The sequence below is a fragment of the Tachysurus fulvidraco genome, chromosome 16 (assembly GCF_022655615.1).
Source record: "Tachysurus fulvidraco isolate hzauxx_2018 chromosome 16, HZAU_PFXX_2.0, whole genome shotgun sequence".
Taxonomy (NCBI): domain Eukaryota; kingdom Metazoa; phylum Chordata; class Actinopteri; order Siluriformes; family Bagridae; genus Tachysurus; species Tachysurus fulvidraco.
This window is the reverse complement of record NC_062533.1, coordinates 11,507,363-11,526,650: the sequence shown is the minus strand read 5'-3', so window position 1 is coordinate 11,526,650 and position 19,288 is coordinate 11,507,363. Positions and strand designations below refer to the sequence as shown.

General features: G+C 36.1%; 2 protein-coding genes across 10 annotated transcripts in view; both read right to left on the bottom strand.

Moving 5' to 3' along the window:
* Positions 1–1,847: 1,847 nt before the first annotated feature.
* On the bottom strand, positions 1,848–12,802 carry pak6b (p21 protein (Cdc42/Rac)-activated kinase 6b). Of its 8 annotated transcripts, none has more exons than XM_027166143.2 (12): positions 12,383–12,802; positions 11,980–12,083; positions 11,489–11,654; positions 9,258–9,359; positions 7,852–8,067; positions 5,523–6,155; positions 4,911–5,378; positions 4,585–4,718; positions 3,605–3,731; positions 3,327–3,452; positions 2,384–2,518; positions 1,848–2,032 (listed from the first exon to the last, which is right to left on the bottom strand). In XM_027166143.2, exons 5-12 carry the CDS (start codon positions 8,056–8,058, stop codon positions 1,865–1,867), a joined length of 1,998 nt encoding a protein of 665 aa, XP_027021944.2. In that variant the 5' UTR covers positions 8,059–8,067; positions 9,258–9,359; positions 11,489–11,654; positions 11,980–12,083; positions 12,383–12,802; the 3' UTR covers positions 1,848–1,864. The 8 variants fall into 8 exon arrangements, with proteins under 8 accessions (XP_027021944.2, XP_047657465.1, XP_027021945.2 ...); XM_047801509.1 differs by having other exon boundaries at positions 11,543–11,654; XM_027166144.2 differs by lacking the exon at positions 9,258–9,359.
* A 137-nt stretch (positions 12,803–12,939) lies between these two features.
* The window catches only part of bub1ba (BUB1 mitotic checkpoint serine/threonine kinase Ba), a 9,133-nt gene continuing 2,784 nt past the window's right edge, over positions 12,940–19,288 (bottom strand). The window contains exons 4-16 of one of the 2 annotated variants that reach the window (XM_027166147.2): positions 18,716–18,837; positions 18,601–18,635; positions 17,790–17,892; positions 17,390–17,477; positions 16,990–17,240; positions 16,003–16,139; positions 15,599–15,730; positions 15,435–15,520; positions 14,450–14,608; positions 14,205–14,341; positions 13,683–13,827; positions 13,446–13,582; positions 12,940–13,319 (exon numbers count right to left, since the gene is read on the bottom strand). In XM_027166147.2, the coding sequence (XP_027021948.2) occupies positions 13,175–13,319; positions 13,446–13,582; positions 13,683–13,827; positions 14,205–14,341; positions 14,450–14,608; positions 15,435–15,520; positions 15,599–15,730; positions 16,003–16,139; positions 16,990–17,240; positions 17,390–17,477; positions 17,790–17,892; positions 18,601–18,635; positions 18,716–18,837 (1,677 nt within the window). In that variant the 3' untranslated portion in view covers positions 12,940–13,174. The remainder of the gene's footprint in view (positions 13,320–13,445; positions 13,583–13,682; positions 13,828–14,204; positions 14,342–14,449; positions 14,609–15,434; positions 15,521–15,598; positions 15,731–16,002; positions 16,140–16,989; positions 17,241–17,389; positions 17,478–17,789; positions 17,893–18,600; positions 18,636–18,715; positions 18,838–19,288) is intronic. The other variant, XM_027166148.2, reaches the window with a different exon arrangement.

The following is a 19,288-nucleotide window of genomic DNA, read 5'->3' as shown; positions in this document are numbered from 1 at the left end:
TGTGATCTCTTAAATTCCACAGGTGCTGGGGGACTCAGTGGACAGTGTTGGTTGGGATCAGGAACTGTAGCACATTGGTTCTGCACTCCCTTTATATATGATGACTAAGTTCTAAATATGGATATGCCTGCAGGCTTCTTAGACAAACCTCATTAACAAAGAACATTTTTATCAAGACTTTAAGTGCTGTGCGAGGGTGGCGGTGGGGGTGGGGGGTCAGGAAAAAGACCTTTAGGTGGTACTGTCCTTATTAGGAGAGCTCTCACCTATTCCATTCCAGTCTCATCTGGTCTGGCACTTGTCAGTTCAACTGGTTATTCTATTACTATTCATTGTTGCACTGTATTTTGATTGTCTTTATAGACCATATATGCTTGTATGTCTAAAATAGTAAATTGTAGTTTGCCATTTACATTCCAAAAACATTTACCTAATAAGGAGATCAGTTTCGGATTTTTGAGGCTGAGATTTGAGTACAATTTATCTTCACATGCCAGCAAACCACTTTCTTTATCAAAGGTTTCACTGATAGATTCGACTGACACCTCTTCCAGCTATCATGGAACAGGCTGTCTTGCCCCATCCCTGTTTAACACCAGCCCCAAAATAGCACTGATGGATAAATGTCAGCCCATATTTCTTATGCTCTTTACTCTGTTGTTCCTCTGGTGTGAAAACTGATGCTGTAGACATAAGAATTTCCTGATGGTACTATATACAAGCTATGCAGAAAGGATGGTGAGTTTGTTGTTTAATTGGCAGATTGAATGTGTTAATTGTGTGAACAAGTATGCTTGTAATAATGTAGAACACCTTTTTTCACAGTTTCACATATGCCTTTATGATAACAAGATGGTAAATGAGATATGCTTCAATTGTACAAACTTGAACATTTTATTAAAAACTTCTTATCTTTGCTGTATTGAGTTTGTTAAAAAAAATAAAATGTTTTTTTTCATTGAATCGTTTAATGAACAGCACGTATACTAACCCCAGAACTGCCTTCTAAAAAAACTCTGGATTATATATCCCGGTCCTGTTTGCTGCTCATTATTGACATATGCATGCACAGAATCATCATTTCATATGTTTGAATAGTATACCATGAATCATGACTCCAGAATATCGTTGTTAACAAGAACCGTAAAGTGATTCAGAATGGAATTACAGTATGTGGAATTAACACTGAATTATATTCTTTAAATCTGAGGGAAAGTGGAACATTTCACTTTGAAATGCAACTGATGTAACAAAATATAACAACAATTTGCTCTAATGTCAGGAATAAGTGCTTTAATATAAAATAGATTTCGTTGAGCAGACTAACCTACCTACGCAATTAGGGCCATCACTTCAGAAAGACAGATTATAATGGAAATTATGCATTCATTTTTTTCAAGATGATTAGTGCCAATATCAAATAAATACATTCCTTTATCATTTAATTTATCAGCAATACACTAGGTATTTTTAAGGATGCAATGGAATTTAGGAACTGACAATTATCGAAATACTACACATTAATATAAAAGTGAAAAATTAGACTTTGCAAAATCTTTTAATAAATTTCTGTTATGTAATGAGTAATACTGAGATGTACTTGCTATAATGAAGTTTTCTTTTTTATAGTGAAGTTAACTTGTGGAATTTCATATACTTCATGAGAGTCAACAGCTCTAGTGGCCATTTATCTAGGGTAGATAAAAAAAAAGAAAAAAAAAAGTAAATGTATTCAAAAGAAAATACTGACCATGGAGGTCAGATCACTGATGGAGGTCAGATCACTGATGGGCATAAGTAGTTCACATTCACAAATTGTATTTTAGAGTTTCTGTATTCGGCTTATACAGTTCTGTAGCGCTGTTCAACAGCGAGACATGCGTTTCCGATACTGTTCCACAAGAGGCACCAGACATCGAGGAGAACCACTTTGCAGCAGGAAAGGGTGCTTGAGTAGATCAGTAGCACTCGATCTCTCCAGAGGGTCCTTTGTCAACATGGATTCCAAAAAGTCTCTCAGCACTGGTGACATCTGCTGAAGAAGGGAAAACATTCATAAAAAAGTCCAGCAATTAAACTGAAATACTAGTTTCTATTTGTGCAAACTGAAGTGTTAAGTATACCATATGCTCGTGTATTATATGCATGCTTTAATTAGCATTTGTGTATATGTGAAAAATATTTCAGATTTATTTCAGCATGAATAATTTCCAAAAATGTTGTACATGGCAGACGTGAAACTCTAGCAATGGAGAGAAAATACTATAAACTTTCCAGTGCTTTACAAACCAGTCCCAAGGTTGTGTAGCTGATTATTATAAATCTATAGACAATCACTGACTTCAACAGTTTACCAATTTCATTTATATAATTACAGTCTTGCCTTGTGTGTATTTCTGACAGAAGGTGCTGCTTCGTCTCTCAATCTCTTCATAGCAGCTACTGGAGTCTCACTGAAATATGGAGGCTCTCCATCAACCATCTCCACCACCATAATGCCCAAAGACCACACATCCACCTACACAAATAAATTAAATCCTTCTTATCTGTAAGAATTAATAGGTATGCATTTATCTCAGATCATCATCGTGCTATGATCTGTGGAAAAATACGATTTTCCAAATAATTGAAAGTTTGTAAGTTAGAATGTGTCAAGGATTGTATTCTTGTGAAAAGGGGGGAGATTCTAGCAAATGTCAGTGACCACAACACCCTCAAAACCACAGGTCTTAATCCAAGAGTAGAAAATAACTCAGGTGATAAGAGATAGATATTAACTGTCAGTGTCTAAATATAGATTCCAGATTGTGGTTTAAAAATGGTCAGTGACGGAAATGTTACTGAGAACATGACATGATAACAAAAAGGAAAAATGTTCAGTATATTTACCCAAAAAACTGATACAGAGCATTATACATAATACATTATACATAATATTTGCACTATGTATACCTCAATTGCACATTTCCTACTTGCACTCTGTACATATTGTCTGAATGTTTATGTTTACTTCAACTGCACATTTCACAATTGCACATGTGTACATACAAATTGTATATATTGTATACTTATTTGCATATGTATATTTCATATGTTTATTTTAACTGCACATTTCACACCTGTAAATGTGTACATTTCATCTATACTACATATGTCATTCTGTTACACTGTGGAGATTATGTCACTAAAACAAATTCCTCGCATGTGAAAACATGCCTGGCAATAAAGCTGATTCTGATTCTGATCTTCGGATAGCCTAAAGAATCATTTTACATTTTTTTCAATTGAAAAATAAAATTCACTTTTGGATCGCACAATTTCTTTACCTCTGTTCCATATGGGGTTTTGGAGATAACCTCTGGAGCCATCCAATATGGTGTTCCAACTAATGACTTCCTCTTTGGAATGTCTTTGCTGATCTGAGCACAGAATCCAAAGTCTGACAGCTTTATCTTGAAAAAAGAGAACATATCCATATGTGTTTGTTCTCCTGTGTATTATGCATACTATGTAAGAAATACTGGTTAACTGAATAGTTATTGATATATTTGACACACTGATGTGTACAAACATCACAGTGACTTCCATTAGAAGCTGCACTTACTCTCCCATCCAGCGTTAGTAATATTGAGTCACTCTTGATGTCTCGGTGGATGACACCTTGTGCATGGAGATAGGCTAGAGCCTGTAGCACACCGTCACACACTGTAGCTATCTGCTCCTCTGTCAACCTGATTGTGCAAGTACACACACACACAGACACACAGACACACACATAGAGAATGTATAGTGATCAGCCTCGGTAGAGTTGTATAGTGTATATGTATAGTGATCTTAGCCTTGGGAGACTTTAAGTCATGTGAAGATGAATGGGTGTGAGTAGCTGAGTTAATCTATGTATTCAACTGTAAACATAATCTTGTTTTTCTGCTTAGTCCTGTTTGAGAAGCAAAGGTTTCAGTGGCAGTCTTTGTGAAGCCAATAACATATAGTTAAAACAATACTTCACACAGCCTTTAAAACAATTATGCCTCTTATACTTAACCTATAATATGATTTGATCTACATCAAAATCCAAGTAAAATGTGTTTATCTCCATTCTCCACCAAGCTCCTCTTTAGTATGGCAATTAAAACTCATCTGTTATGTTAGCTACCTCACTGGAGATGTATTTTAATATTTTATGAGGTGAACCTAGCATTCAGGTGAAATTGCTGACTGTATCCCATCTGCTACACCCCTGACCAGATATTATTTCAGTCACAGCTTGCTTTTCTCCCTAAACAATTGCTGTACATGAAAAAATTGTGAATTTATGTATAAGTGTCAGTTTTAGATCCATGGATGCTGCTGGCTGGATATTTTTTGTTTGATAAAAAAAAAAAAATTAACATTGATGAGCGAGATAGAACTGTACCAGAAACTCACTATTTACATCTGCTGTACTGTTGGGCCAGAAATGGACCACAATCCAAAACACATGGTTCTATATGGTAGGTATTTCTGTTAAAATGGCCAATGAATGTAGGTCTATATGGGACCACTGGGCTTAAAACATGATTTATTGTTTTATTTGTTGCTCACCTAGTTTCAGATACTATGTTGGTTAAAGCGCCGCCCTGCAAGTACTCCATTATGACCCAAAGCTCCTCCTCCACTAGAGCACTCTTGTACATCTCAACCACATTCTTGTGCCTGTAGTCTCTCATGATAACCACCTAAAAAATACGATTTTTAAACATGCTAAAATCAAATTCACAGTTATTATCTAAAATGCTCCACAAACAATTACATATTCAGAAGCAGAGATGGTGAAAACAGTAATAAAATAAGAATATGAAGAATGCATTTGCAACTAATCAATATTAACTACAGATCTTTCATATTAAAGTGAGTACAACAGGACATACTTCATTAAAGAGCAGCTCTCTCCTTTGCTGTTTCCTCAGATCCATCATTTTCACGGCTACCTGTTTCCCACTATGCTTCTCCCGCGCAATACAGACAACTCCTGTTGAGCCTTCACCAATCTTCACAAAGTTTTCTAAATAGGTGCGGGGGTCCCCTTTGTCCACTACCATTTGCAGAGCAGCCTTGAATTGTGCATGAGTGACTCCAGGCTGCTCACATATGGTACTGTCTGGCTCAGCAGTCCTTAGACAGGGAGAGTAAGCCCCAGAAATGTTAGTGGAGGGGGAACCTGTAGGCGATGGCCGAGGCTGAGTTGGACTGTCCTGTATAGGAGGTACTGAGGCATTATTAGGAGATCTGATTGTTGCATTGCTGGAGAGCTGTGAGTGAGAGTGGGTGCTATACTCTAGTTTGGGACTGCTGGTACCATTTGGTTTTGCGATGGCTGGGAACCCCCTTGAGTTTGTCTGTAATAGAACAACAGATAATATATATATATAAAACTATAAATTACCTACTGTATAACAAAGATTAAGTAAAAAAAATCTAATAAATGACTTGCGATTCACATATTACTACTTTTAACATGTGGCTGTAATTTTTGATATTACCTTTAGGTCATAAGTGGAATATGGCCTCCTTGAGGTCTCCACAGATACTAAGGCAAGCTCTGTGATTGGAGGCACCCTTGGGGTGACCTTTGACCCTTGGCTTAAGGTGGGAGTATTGTAGAGGCAGGACACAGGCCTTTGGTTGGCCTTACTGCTTCTCTGAGCCATGCTGGGATTATACAGTCCTAGTTTCTCACTGTGGGCATAGTTGCTTTCATGACCTGCTCCTTGTAAACCTAAAATATCCCTTGGCATAAGTGGCGGTGTTGTTGTAGATGCTGTACTGACTTCAATAATAGACTTGGCTCTTGGTGGTAGCCCATTAGGTTGGAGAGTGGCACTCTTTTTTCCCCCAGGTTGTGGGCTTCCGTTTTCACTATAGACTTGCCGTGTCCAGTCATGCCAACCTAACACAGACTGGCTATATTGATGTTTCTTTTCATTGAGTTCCTGATACTGATATGTTTCCCCCTCAACCAGGTCACCCAGGCGTCCCAAGGACTTGGCTCGTTTTCGAAGAGACACACTAGTCCTCCTGAGTGAGTTGGAGCTGGTAACAGAAAGCCTAGACATTTCAGCAATTGCTGATGCAATGTAGTCTCCATGTCCAATAAAACTGCCCCGCACAATGTTCTGGGTTAAGAAAGCACAATGCATGGAAGCATTAAAATTGTGAGTAATTGGAAACATAATATTCAGTATCGAACGATCTTTAAAAATATACAACTTCAGTATGCATGTAGAAAACTCACTTCACTTTCTGTATATATTTACTGTTCTATTTTCATTACTAGTGCTAATGGAGTGCCAATATTTACATTATAATGTAACTTCCTTTACTTAAACAGTAACAGTTACTGTAAGTTAACTTACTTAAGATATTAAGAAGCCAATCCATTTGGGGATTTACATAACATGTCATAAGCAAGTGAATGCAGGACTTAACAGGTAAGGCTGCAGGCTGCTGTATTCAGACCAAGTTGAAGCTTCCATATACAGACAAAGATTATAAAAAACATATTTTTTCTCATTATTATGTATCTATTAATCTACATCGATACATCCATATAGATAGGCCACCTTGCCGGCAGACTTAGTATCTGACAACAGTATTGTTTTATACTGTTTTATACAACAGAACTATCTAAAACATTTACACAAATTTCTGCATGAAGAGTAGCTTATGTGCTGCTAACAACTAGCCAGACAATATTAACAAATTGCTGCTTCAAGAGATTCAAATTATTGTTTAACTGCTTCATGTAGCTGCTCGCTTGCATGCATTGTTAATGTAAATCACAACCTGTTTAATCGTTATATATATATATATATATATATATATATATATATATATATATATATATATATATATATATATATGCTGTTTAGTGGCAGCATTACCCTCCCCCCATCCATATTCCATATTTCACCAGCTGATCATTTCGATACAGCAGATATGGCCAGACGTTTCATGTTGATCTGTGCTTTAGTTATAGGCTATTTGCTAAGGCTATCATCTATTATATTGTTACTGTCTCCCAGAGTGCGTGTGTGTGCGTGTGTGTGTGTGTGTGTGTGTGTGTGTGTGTGTGTGTGTGTGTGTGTGTGTGTGTGTGTGTGTGTGTGTGTGTGCGTGCGCGGGGGGGTACAGTATATGCTTTTTTGTGTGACTTCATGGAATGCTTTATATTTTCTGCCTACAATTCTACTAAAACGTATTCATTGAAATACAAGGATACAAAGCACATTTTGTAACTTTGTAAAAGTGTAACTAATACAACACCCAGAGGCAAGAGCTTGTCCAGGAAATACAAGCTATGTCATGTGTCAAAACAACAAAACTATTTAATTTCCTCACAGACCTGTAGCCATGTTTGTGTTTTAAGATTTTTCTTACTCATAGAGACAAGGGAACTTGCCTATCATATTTGCCTTTACATAAATTTCAGCTTTTCCTTTATTTTTCATTAAATGGATGAATAAAAATCGTTTTCATAAAATGAGCACTACTTACAAATGAGTGCCACATTTAGACAGTATAAGCTCAGTACATGTGGTGGGAGAGTGACAGAGTAGAATAGAGTCAAACATTTACTGTAACTATTATTGTATTTTGGTATCACTTTACACTGTATATTTTAATACAATTTTTTTTAAACATTTAGTTGAACTTGTAGTACCTACAGTAACACTAACAGATATAGTATATTTCCCATAAACAAGCACAGAAAAAGAATAATCCTTTTACACACAACAACTATTCTTGCACACACACACCCAATCATTTCTGCATACTTTCTTTATGACAAATAGAGAACAAATCCTGTACCTTCTCCTTCTTATGATGTACAGATGTTATGTTGGAAGGATCCACCAACGGCTTCGGTCTCTTAAGTGTTTCTATTACACTTTGCCATTGTGGTGGTAGTCCTAAAAAACAGTCCCGAGCAGCATCATACGAAGTGTGTACCCGGTGCTCAAAGTTCTTGGGTGCAGAGATCTCTATCTTCCTTTTCTTCTTCTTCCTCTGGAACATTTTAAAGGCCTGGGGAAAATAAAAATAAAATCTATTTTTTCTTGTGTTCTTCATCTTCCCCAACACAGAAAGACTCTGGGAAACCACATCAGCTTGACACCGACAACTGGCAACACCTCACCACATCTACGTCCGTCAGAGTAAAAAAAAAAAATCAGAGCACAATACAAACAATGCGTCACAGGTCAGCATGAGTCCTTGAATTCTCTTGAGTGAGGAGTAGGTGGAGAGAAAATTTCTACACACCCAAAAGAAAACACACCCCTCCATGCAAAGGTCTGTGGTCTATAAAATAAACAGCATCAATGAGTTATGTTTCGGGCTGGGTTATATTGGCCAAAGCACATGCCGCCTTGTTTGCAGTTCCCTTTCACCACACCACTGTTAACACTACCACTAATGGAGTTAGAGTACCATGACCTTGAATAACAATAAAAATGGATGCTGTCCTCAATTTTTCCACTTTACAATCAATCACATGCCTGCAACAGGAATTACAGGAGTTACAGTGTCAATGCCTGACTGATTACATTCCTGATTTGTTACATCTGCTTGTGTGTCTTGCCTCTGTGTTCTAATCCCAACCCAGAATAAAGGCTTGGCACATTTAACAGCAGACACAAAGCAACAGAAATGGACGCATAAACACAAATAAGGGTGAGAACAAATTTAACATATGAAGTGATGGGTGTTATCATTAACTGATTATAGAATTAATTAATAAACCTTGTAAGGTTAAAGTGCATCTTTGTTTAATTATATTGAGAAATCTTTTGGGTTGGGAAGCCTATTTATATAGTGCAATGTCATTTAAAGATATGTCATGTGCTTTAGACGTTTCACAGTGGAGTATAACATGTTGATATACTGTGTTCATACCTGAAAAATATCTACAGGCTATATCCTTGTTTAAGTAGGGCAGTCAATATTTACTCACAAGTGAACATCAAATAGAGCAGAATGATCATGCGATAAAGCTACACAGTGACTAGTGAAGAGTTTACAGAAGCCTGAACAATAGACTCAAATAGAGCTACTAGAGATATATCGTATACTTCTAATGCCACATCTAATACATAATTCTAAATAATCATTTAGCATTTAATTTCTAGAAAGCTGATATTCTAATCTATCATCTCACATTTCTCTTGTGATCACAAACACAATTGTCTTCAGTACTATAAATATATATATAAAACCTCAAAGTTCCTGTCAGCCAGAGGTTATTTTTAGTGATGGAAGTCTTTCATTTAGACCACATCATCAAGCTGTTATTCTTGGTGCAAGCTGATCACAGTCATCTATAAGGCAAAGGTGCATGTTGAATAATTATTGACAAATATCATCAAATAATAGCATGATTAATAGACATTTATTTAAATGATTGATTATTTGCAGACATTTATAAGTTGTAAATGTTTTAAAATGTTCAAAGGTTTTTATGACCATATGTTGAAGATACATGCATGCATTTATACGTTTATTATAAAATATTTCTTTAGAATTTATGTGATGATTTATTTATTTGAAATCTAGTGCACAAGCTGAGATAATGGCTCAATAAATTATACAACCTTTGAACAACTCTAGTAACATTTGTTTATTCATTTTTTCTGGCCAGCAAGCCTCAAATGCAGATAAGACTACTAATCTAGTACCTTCTTGTTAAAAATAAAAAATAAATTAAAAAAGATTGGTTAGTGTAAGGAGTACCACTGGAATCGTCAAATTTGATTGGTCTTTTTGGACACATCATACTTTTTGAAAAGTAGCACAGCTTCACAAATAGTCATGAGAAAGCAACAGATTAGAATTCTGCAAGTGTGGGAATGTTGTTCTTCACTTCGTCTTTTAGCCAGATAGTTAAAGCTAGCCAGCTAGGATTCAGACTCGCCTCTAGTGAGTTAAATTACACTGCATGCATGCACAAACAGAGCTCTGAGAGATCAGTGTGATAAAACACTTTCTCCTACAGCTGACTGTCCAGTGCACTTTTTATGCATTTGTTGACCTGATGGCTGTCATCTAGGTGCACTGGACATGAGGCAAAATAGAGTTTTAATTGTAGAGTCCATTGTAGGCCACTATGTACATAGATATACAGATGCATATATAATCATACATTTCCATACAGATTCACACCTTGTCAACAATTAAGTCATAGTTGTTACAGCTCAGAAGATTGGGGGTTTAAGCCATAGAACTGCCAAGGTGCCATTGCTGGACCCTTGAGCAAAGCCCTTAACCATCTTTTGATCTGTCAGTTTGAGCACTCAGACAGAAAATGAATATTGCGTATCACCCAGCTGTTGAGATTCCTGATGAATTTGTGCTGCATCAGACAAACTGGTTCAGATTCACATTCTTTATGTACAAATATATTATAGATGTCTCTCTGATGTGAACCCTACTGAAATACTCTGGTCTGAACTGATAAGAACAGTCCATATGAACAAAGTACAGCATATAAACTTGAAATGTCCTAGATGAAGGAATGGTTGGAGACACACATATTTGCTGTCTTGTTTCGAAGCTTTTAGACAAAAAGGAAAAGGATCAGTGGTTATTTTCTCTATATTTAACTAATAGTAATTGGTAGTAGAGGGTGACACTAATTTTAAATCCAGCTTTTTGCAGAAAAGTATGCACTTATTGAAAACACATGTATAATGTTCCCCATATGTTCAAATAGTTCAAATCACAAGCTTTTATGAATGATGCAAATAAATCTGAAGTTGACTGAAGGGAGAACAAGTCAAAACAATGCCCAAGGAATTGTAAGCTTGACCAATTTTCCTAAAGCAGTCGCTGATGTTGAATCACTGAACACATTCATCATGTCCTAATTTACAGTCTTAGCTGGTATACAAAGTGCTCACGTCCTGTCCACTAACTTACTGACTCAAAAGTAGTATCTTAATAGAGGCAAGATTCCTGCACACTGCACAGCTAATTAAGTCCTGCAGAAGAGCTAACCACTACCTGTCATTAAGAGTTACTTCTCCATTAAGACAGCTCAAAGACACTTATGTGATCGTTCCTGGACAGATATTCCACTGAATCAGTTCAGGTCAAATCTTTCTGTCTCTGTCCCACCTAACCAAGTTCCAAAAGTGCCATAAATATCTGCATCCTGAATCCCATCCTGGTAAGTGAGACCAAAATGAATAAAAACATATCTTCTGATATTAAACACGAACCTTTTTTGTCTGCATTTCAAACAACAAAATAATAAAAGCATAAATGAAAGTTGAACAAAGAAAAGATTGCCTGCTGAGTCACTACCCTTCCTGTATCTCGACCTTCCCACTTGAATATTTTGTCTTACTACCTTTTGTTCAAGGTCTTTTTTTGCCGCCCTTTCCCTCTGCCTTCTTACTCTGTCCTTAGAAGAATAGACCCAAGAGAGCAAAGAAGAGAAACGCCTTACCTTTCTGTCTAGAAGCAGAAAATGTGCTTCAGGATAACTCAACAAGACACTCACACACACAATACCTCACAGACTGTATGTCTCTGCACACACAGCCGTGGTAGCTGCTCCTGTCAACATGCAGCACACAGGCCAGCACATGTTGGGATGAGTTGGGTGCGTTCCTCTGTGGAGGAGGTGTGAGGCTGGTTAAAATGGTCCCTGTTAGGGCTTATTTGTTACCATAACTGAATTTCCATATGCTTGTTTTAATTGCTTCTAGATCAGATTAAAAAAAAAACCCATAAGTATTAAGAGTTGCTATGATTACTGAGAATTATTATGGGTTGCTGGACTTTAAATAGGACAAAGCCATTTTGAATGGCATTGTGTCTGTCTAAAAGGGCTAAGCCTCTGCATGTTACTGAACAGGACATATATAAAAATAAGAAATGTGTTGGTTTATGTTCAAGTTAAAGCAGCAAAAGAGTTTCTTTAATTTCCTAACCTACCTTGGGAAGTTTGCCAATATTATAATGATGCACAAATTGGTGGTGATTGATGGGTCTCCTTAATCCACACAATAATTCTGATTAGCTCCTTTCATCTTTGGGTCCTTAAAACAAACAGCAGTAATACATTGTATATTAAGAAAAAATAATTTGCTTGCCACACCCTGGAGGTACGTCACACTGGGTTAAGCCAAATATGTGTACAGACAAGTACACACATGATACAGTTAACACAACCAGGTGCAGTATTGGTGTTCAGGCTGCCTAGCATCCAGTTCCAACTGCCTAGTTTTATTTTCACACAAAAAATTTTATATTATATATACACACACACACACACACACACATATTATATATCCTTTTAATGAACAGAACACCTAAATAATTAAGGAGTTTCACTTACAGGTCTAAGCCCAAATCCATTCCTATTCATAAGTGTTCCGATCCCACAGACAGACAGTCCAGATCTTTGAGGTAGAGTAAGAGGGAACGGCTATTTGCTCACACAGTGATCATATCCCAGGAAACGCTTCATTGCACAGCTATTTAAATAGCAAATGAGGAGTCGTAACACCCCCCCCCAGTAAACAAACATCCAACACCTGCAGACTCAACTGCCTCAAGGCTCACATTAAATGAAAGGTGAGAGATTATGATTTATGGTGGTAGATTATGGTGGTGGCATCCTACCTACTAGCACTTCAAATGCAAACAGATCAGCTACTGAGAAAGACCACTTGTCATATAAGTTAGTAAAGAAAACTTCAAAGTATTCAAAGTATATGGGTTTTGGGTGTTTCTGTTGTAGAAAGTTTGCCTACAGGCTTGCTTCGGCAAAATAACACAAAGAAAACCTAAGTACAATCTCCATTTAACGACAATAATAAAACAATCTGTTTAGGTTTAATAATACTGAATAGTGCTTTAATGTTAAAAAAAATCTTTGATTTACAACTAGACTGTTTTTCAGGCATTTCAGTTTTATTATAAAACAAAAATGGAAGAAAAAAAAGATCTTTAATGTGACATTTTTCCTGTTTAATGGAGGATGAAAGCACTAGTACACAAACAAAAGTAGCGTGAAATGAACAGCCAATGACTACGATCAGGTAAGTGAAGCCTTTAGAAAAACACAACAGAAAAAAAGAAAAACAGAAAAAAAGACTGACAGTATACACTAAAAACTGACAATACTTTATAGAGAAAGCGGACAATCCAAGTCTTCAAAGAAAGTGTTCTTTAAGTTGTTGATTAGGTCGGTCAATATATTCTCTATTGAGTTGTCCTCTGGATTCAAAAGTTTGTGAAAAAAATCTTGCCACAATGGATCAGACAGGTTGCTAGAAATGAGACCAAACAGGTTAAACAGAAAATATAATTGTCTACTCAGCAATCAGTAAAATCATTATTTATTAGGATTAAAGTGTAAATCGCTGTTCTAATAATCTAATTTTATATACCCTCACCTGGGGTCAAGAGCCCTCTGCCAGTCCAGAGGTCCACAGTCCTCTGCCAATGTCCAGTAAGATGTCTCCTTAATTATCTTCATGTTTTTTCCAAACAGCAGCAAGTGCACTATTTCTGCAATGCCACAGAGGTCCAGCTGTCAAGAGGTAAGACGAGAAGACCAGTTATTTTGTTTTATGCTACACATTTCATCTCAGAAAATATGGTCATCTAGGAAATCTGGATATAAGATGTACTTGGTAAGGAGAGGCAGAAGGCAACAATAAGCCTTGCTTAATATAGTCCTGAGCTGAAGGAAGAGACTGCACCGTCTTCACATCAGTCTGCAGTTCCAAGTCCAATGAATTTGAGAAATCCATACAGATAACTCTGTCTTTACAGCTGGGAAAACAATCATTATATATTAGCATTCAAGCAAACAAGTATGTGAGGCCTTTAACATAAAATTTTTACATCAAATTATGAAATTCAAATAATTAATTTTTGTAAATAAACATAACTGGCTAACCTTCTACTAGGCATCACAAGTATATCACAATACCACACAGAAAAAGGCTACATGTGTGTCTATAATAACAGGTTATAAGACCTATACATATTGTCCACAGTAAAAGGTGTTTTGAAGAGCAAGAAATGAGAGCTAAAATCAGTTAACAACATATAAGCTCCTTGAGTTCAGACATTGATGTGTGAGGCATCCATTCATTTTATAACAGCAAAGCAACAGACACTAATACTTTCAGTAACACTTTTTGTACCTGTGGCACACTATTAGTGTTTCAGGTTGTAAAGCCCCGTGAACAAGTCGACATGAGTGCATCTGTTTCACCATCTCCAATAACCGAATGGCCAAAAGTGGAACGTGTCGTCTATCCACATGGTCCTCTAATAACTCCTATTCAGAGAAGGATAATTTTTTTTTGTTAATAATAATCACAGTAGTAGACATTTTACTCAGCATCATTATTTCAAAAAAAAAAAAAAAAAAAAACACAACTCATACTTGAATAGTTTGCCCTTGAGGAACCTGCAGCAAGGTGAAAGATCCATTTTCATAGAGATAACAGGTGCTCTGAGCATGACAATGCTGTTGATCAGCAGGCAGTCTGGCCCTCAGCTGAGAGTTAATATAAAAATCCCAAGGTACTGTAGATTCATCCATCTGCACAATCCAGAAAGATACAACACTAGACTGGTTTCCATTTTAGATATTTTACATGGAAAACATTTTAGCTCAACATAAACAAACATATGTGGAAAACAGAATCATATTATAACGTTCATGCTATGATTGCAAAACTTAATGAAGTAAGAAAATAAATAATTGTGACAATTTTACAAGAAAAATCACACCATTTCTTTATTAAACTGTTCATCACATCTTTCCAACAACAAAGCAAACCTACAAGAACACCAATACAAGAGGTCCTAAAAGTTCCCACCGCTCTGCATGAACACACATCATACTCACCAACTGAAAGTTTCTCTAATAATTCATTAGTTTCACTATTTTCTCTTTAAAGTTTAAACAACAGAGCCTTAAAGAGTTACTGTATGTGGCCTGCTGAAATAATCATGTAAACCAATTTAAAAAAACAAAGAAAAGAAAAGAAAATTCATGAAAAACCTCAAATTGCATCATATTTCCTGTCCTATCTTGTTGGTATTAGACAGTAGGGATTTGATTTAAACGACACTGGCAGCACCTGCTGAAATTTTCCTGCCCTCTGGGTAGTATGGACTGGGAAGTATACTATTCTATAAAGCTGCATCCTAAACTGCTGTGTGCAGTGTAAAATGCTCAGTTGTGTTCTGTATATTCTGTTTGTCACAATCAATCATTAAAGTATTAAATATTTGTACTTCCTTATAAACATGTGTAAGACATATAAATATGATGGGAACAAGACAGCACCAACAAAATGTAAAAACAAACAATTTTCAGGATCGCAATTGAAATTTAATCAATTTATTCATGTATGACATACCTTAACCAGCACACAACCACCATTCGAAAAATATAGGCACGTTCCCTGATCACCAATCTTTTTGAGGAAGAACAGCGTTTTATCATCTGGAATGATAAATAATATTTAGGCAGAAGTCAACTGAATTAAATAAATGTAAAGATAATATAAATGTAATAGTGTACCAATCTGCAGATCATCAGGGTCAGGTAGTGGTCCAACTTTCCTCCTGAAGTTAGAAATAGACCCCAGATCCACATTATCAAGCAGTGCTTTTCTGACATCCAGACTGCATGGATTCGCTGTATCAATCTCTCCTAAAACAAAGATTTACAGGGCACATGCAAAATTCATTACAGAGCTAGCCAAATGTTGTGACAAAGCAGTTTAACTATCTAACAATTATATATTACCAACTGACCCTATGTATATGGTTTCTGAATGAAGCTGCATGCTTACTTAGAGCACACCACTAAGCAGTATGTAAGATTTTGATTCAGAAAATGATAGAGTCTTGATATTGTCATCTGCTACAGCTAAAGAGTTCAGTGTTTTTTTTCCCCCACCCTTTCACACAGGATTGACTCACCGAGTGTAGAACACACGGTTTGTTCCATGGTAGGCTGAATGACCTCTGGTATTCCTGACTGAGCCTTTTTTGGTGATTCTTTCCGTGTGGAAACCAAGGAGTTATAACCCCACTCGTGACTAATCTCCTGGATTGGGCTGCGTATGAAAAATACACACTTGAAAAGTTTAATTTAACTCATAAAATTTTGCTAAATTATTGCAGATCTTATTGGATAAATTCAAACACTGTGACTGGAGAACTGATTTAATATGGCATAACTGATAAGAACAAATTAACACAAAATTTCCAGATTACATTGTACTTAAGTGTTTTTTGTTGCTGTTGTTTTTAAACTGTAATTAACAGTAAGGCTAATGTTGCTAACTGAAGGAAAACCTACAGCTACTGTGCAACTAAATCACTTTACTTAAGATTGTGTTGCATTTATTAGGAGAGGACCTTATTCTGATATTTAAAGACATTAATACAATATACATCATTACCGACATATAATTTAGTATGACAATACATAAGCAAGAGTCTCAGGTAGGAGATATAGATTTCAGGTTGCAAAGCTAGTAGCCAAGTTTGTTTGATTCTGATTTGCTTATGCTGAAGTACTTTTGACAAATGAGGTCTTCTGAAGTAAGTATGTGATGATATAAGCTGCAGCTTCCATTATTTATTACTCGCATTAGCCTCAAAGCAAAACAAATTTCAGACACCAAACATGTCTTGTACGATTAATTGCGATTAACGTTTTATGATGATACATTTTCTACTATGGTGTAGAAGAGAGACAATGCCATCTACTGTTTATATGAAGAAGTGCTGCTTTATGGACAGCAGTCTTAAACAAAAGCATGTTTATAAATTCAGGTTTAGTTATGATGCTTAATTGTGAATTTATGTCCAGTCACGTAGAAAAAATGTAAATGCCATGTTGATTTCTCTTCTAATTCTCTACACATTTATAAATAAAAAAATGATTAATTTAAGAAGTACCTTAGTTTATTTGTTACAGCTCTGGTCTCAGAGGTTGGCTCTTTGAAAATAACAGGTCCAGTTTTGTTGAGGGATTCATGCTCTTCCATCCGCTCACTTTCGGAGGGGTTTTGCCTCGCTGGTCCCCCGAATGGTGTGGAGGCCAACTGAGCAGCACGTACAAAATCACAAGTGTCATCTGGGCTTCGGCAGAGTGTCTTATTCCAGTGGGCATTGACGATGGCCTCCTCAGAGCGTGATAGAGAGGCATCCTAAAAAGAGGAAAAAAGTTCAAAACTGAAACCACAACATACAGCAAAGAGACAAATGAAACCCAAGGTAAACACCTTTACTAGACAATATTAAACACACAAAATGGCCAAAAATGGTGAGGTATTTAAATAAAAAAAATTTTTATTACTTTTTCAGTGGGACACACTGATGCAGGCTGCCTAGATTTCAAAATGGGTGTTGGGAGCTTCAAAGATTTATGGCTCACAGAAGATGATCTTAAAAAAAAAAAAGAAAAAAGAAAAAAAAAAGACATTATTTTTTACATAGTAGAATCTTTTTTAGAAGAAGAGTAAAATTATACCAGGCCCTGTTTTATAACCTATAAAAAAGGTTATAAAAATATATATATAAAATCACACACACATCCGGATTATAACAAACACACAAAATAATGGCAAGGAGAAAAATCTCATTTCAGTTAAAACTACAGAAATAATATAAATATATTGTTTATAACATGCTTATTCGCATATACACACACATACAGATACACAGAGATGTATGAATGTATATATACAAATACCAACCTTGTATTTGGCTTCTCAATATGCTTCCCAGGGAAAACACTCACACCATATGTAGAGAAAGGTTTCAATGCCTGTGAACACCTCTGTTTAACATCAGTTGTACCTGTACATTGGAGAAAAAAATATGAGTAAAGTCCTGCAATAAATAAAAAGCTACAAAAGTTAGAGAGAAAATATTTGCAAAAATTGCAGGACTTTCATTCTGTTAACCTTTACATATTATTAACCAGCATATTGAAAAGAGGAGTGCTGTGAGGTCAAATGGTTAAAGAAAATGTCATGTACAAGGAATGAATGTAAAGCACTGGAAGGCAGTATATTTGTAGCTTTGTTGTAAATGAGATGCACTTCTGCTTTTCCAGTGCAAAGAGCGTGTATTTCAGAAACTTAGACTTCCTGACAGCTCAAATTAGTCTGGCCTTTCTCATCTGACCCCTCTGAACTGCCACTTACTGGATCACTTTGTTGTTGTTGGGGTTTTTTTTGGCACCATTCTGTATAAGCTCTAGAGATCTGTATAAGCTCTAGAGACAGAAAACCTCCTCACACTTACTGTCACCTTTTGCTGTATTGCAAATTGGAGTTCTGCTCCTTTTAAAGTCTTTTAAAAAATTATAAAAACATTACTTTCTTGATAATTATTCACCCCATATTCTTTCTTTTAGCAATCTAAACCAGGAGTATTATGTGTTTGTTATTTTTTTCTGACTTTCCGATCACTTGCTTATGGTGACAAGTCGCAGTAATGTTCAGAGCACAAGTGACAAACAAAAACAAACAAAACAAAACTAAAAAAAAGAATACAACTTACCTTGTCCCATATCTTCATGGCTCATTATGCTGTTTCTGATTAAGGAATATATAAAGCAATCTTAAAATCAAATTTAATTGAAAAACATACATAAATTCTTGGTATAAACTGTTACCTCATGTTATAGCTTCTAGAAATATCTGGCTCACAATAAATTTTCAATGGAGCAGCCTCACTGGGAACAGAAGCAGAGCTCACCTCATCAGGCTGGTGGGAACACTGTGGTGCATCAAGCTGCTGTAAATCATAAAGAACATCACAGACACAGAGAAAGTGCAAAAGCAAATGTTAGAAAGAAAGCAAAAAAAATTAAGAACGTTAAAGAGGGTTCTAATTTCTTACTTTCGTATTCTAATTTTGCAAATAGTTGACTGTGTCCTGAAAATAACTTTAGAATTTTCTTAAACTATTTTTTTCTAGATTTTTTTGGGAGAACATGCCAAGCAGTATCTTATGCCAGGCCCTATTTGTACCCTGATTGCACTCTCTCCAACTTAATACAAACAGTGATATAAAAAGAAAACCATAACATGTAGAACTGGTCATGAGGAATTATCCTCCTGGAGCACTGCATTGAGACAGCTCTAAGTGAAGCAAACACCACAAACATCTGTGGAGAAGCTCTTTTCTGTGTAGTCATGACAGTAGCAGAAAAGGGCAAAATGCTTAGCTGCTTAAAACCCAGGAA

Excerpts from the sequence above, each read along its gene's own strand:
- pak6b (XM_027166142.2), bottom strand. The coding sequence starts at position 8,112 with ATGAAGAACACAAGAAAAAATAGATTTTATTTTTATTTTCCCCAGGCC. Across the intron at positions 6,156-7,851 it reads TACATCATAAGAAGGAGAAG|AACATTGTGCGGGGCAGTTT; the intron begins GTACAGGATTTG and ends TTCTTAACCCAG. Across the intron at positions 3,732-4,584 it reads AACATAGTATCTGAAACTAG|GTTGACAGAGGAGCAGATAG; the intron begins GTGAGCAACAAA and ends TTGCACAATCAG.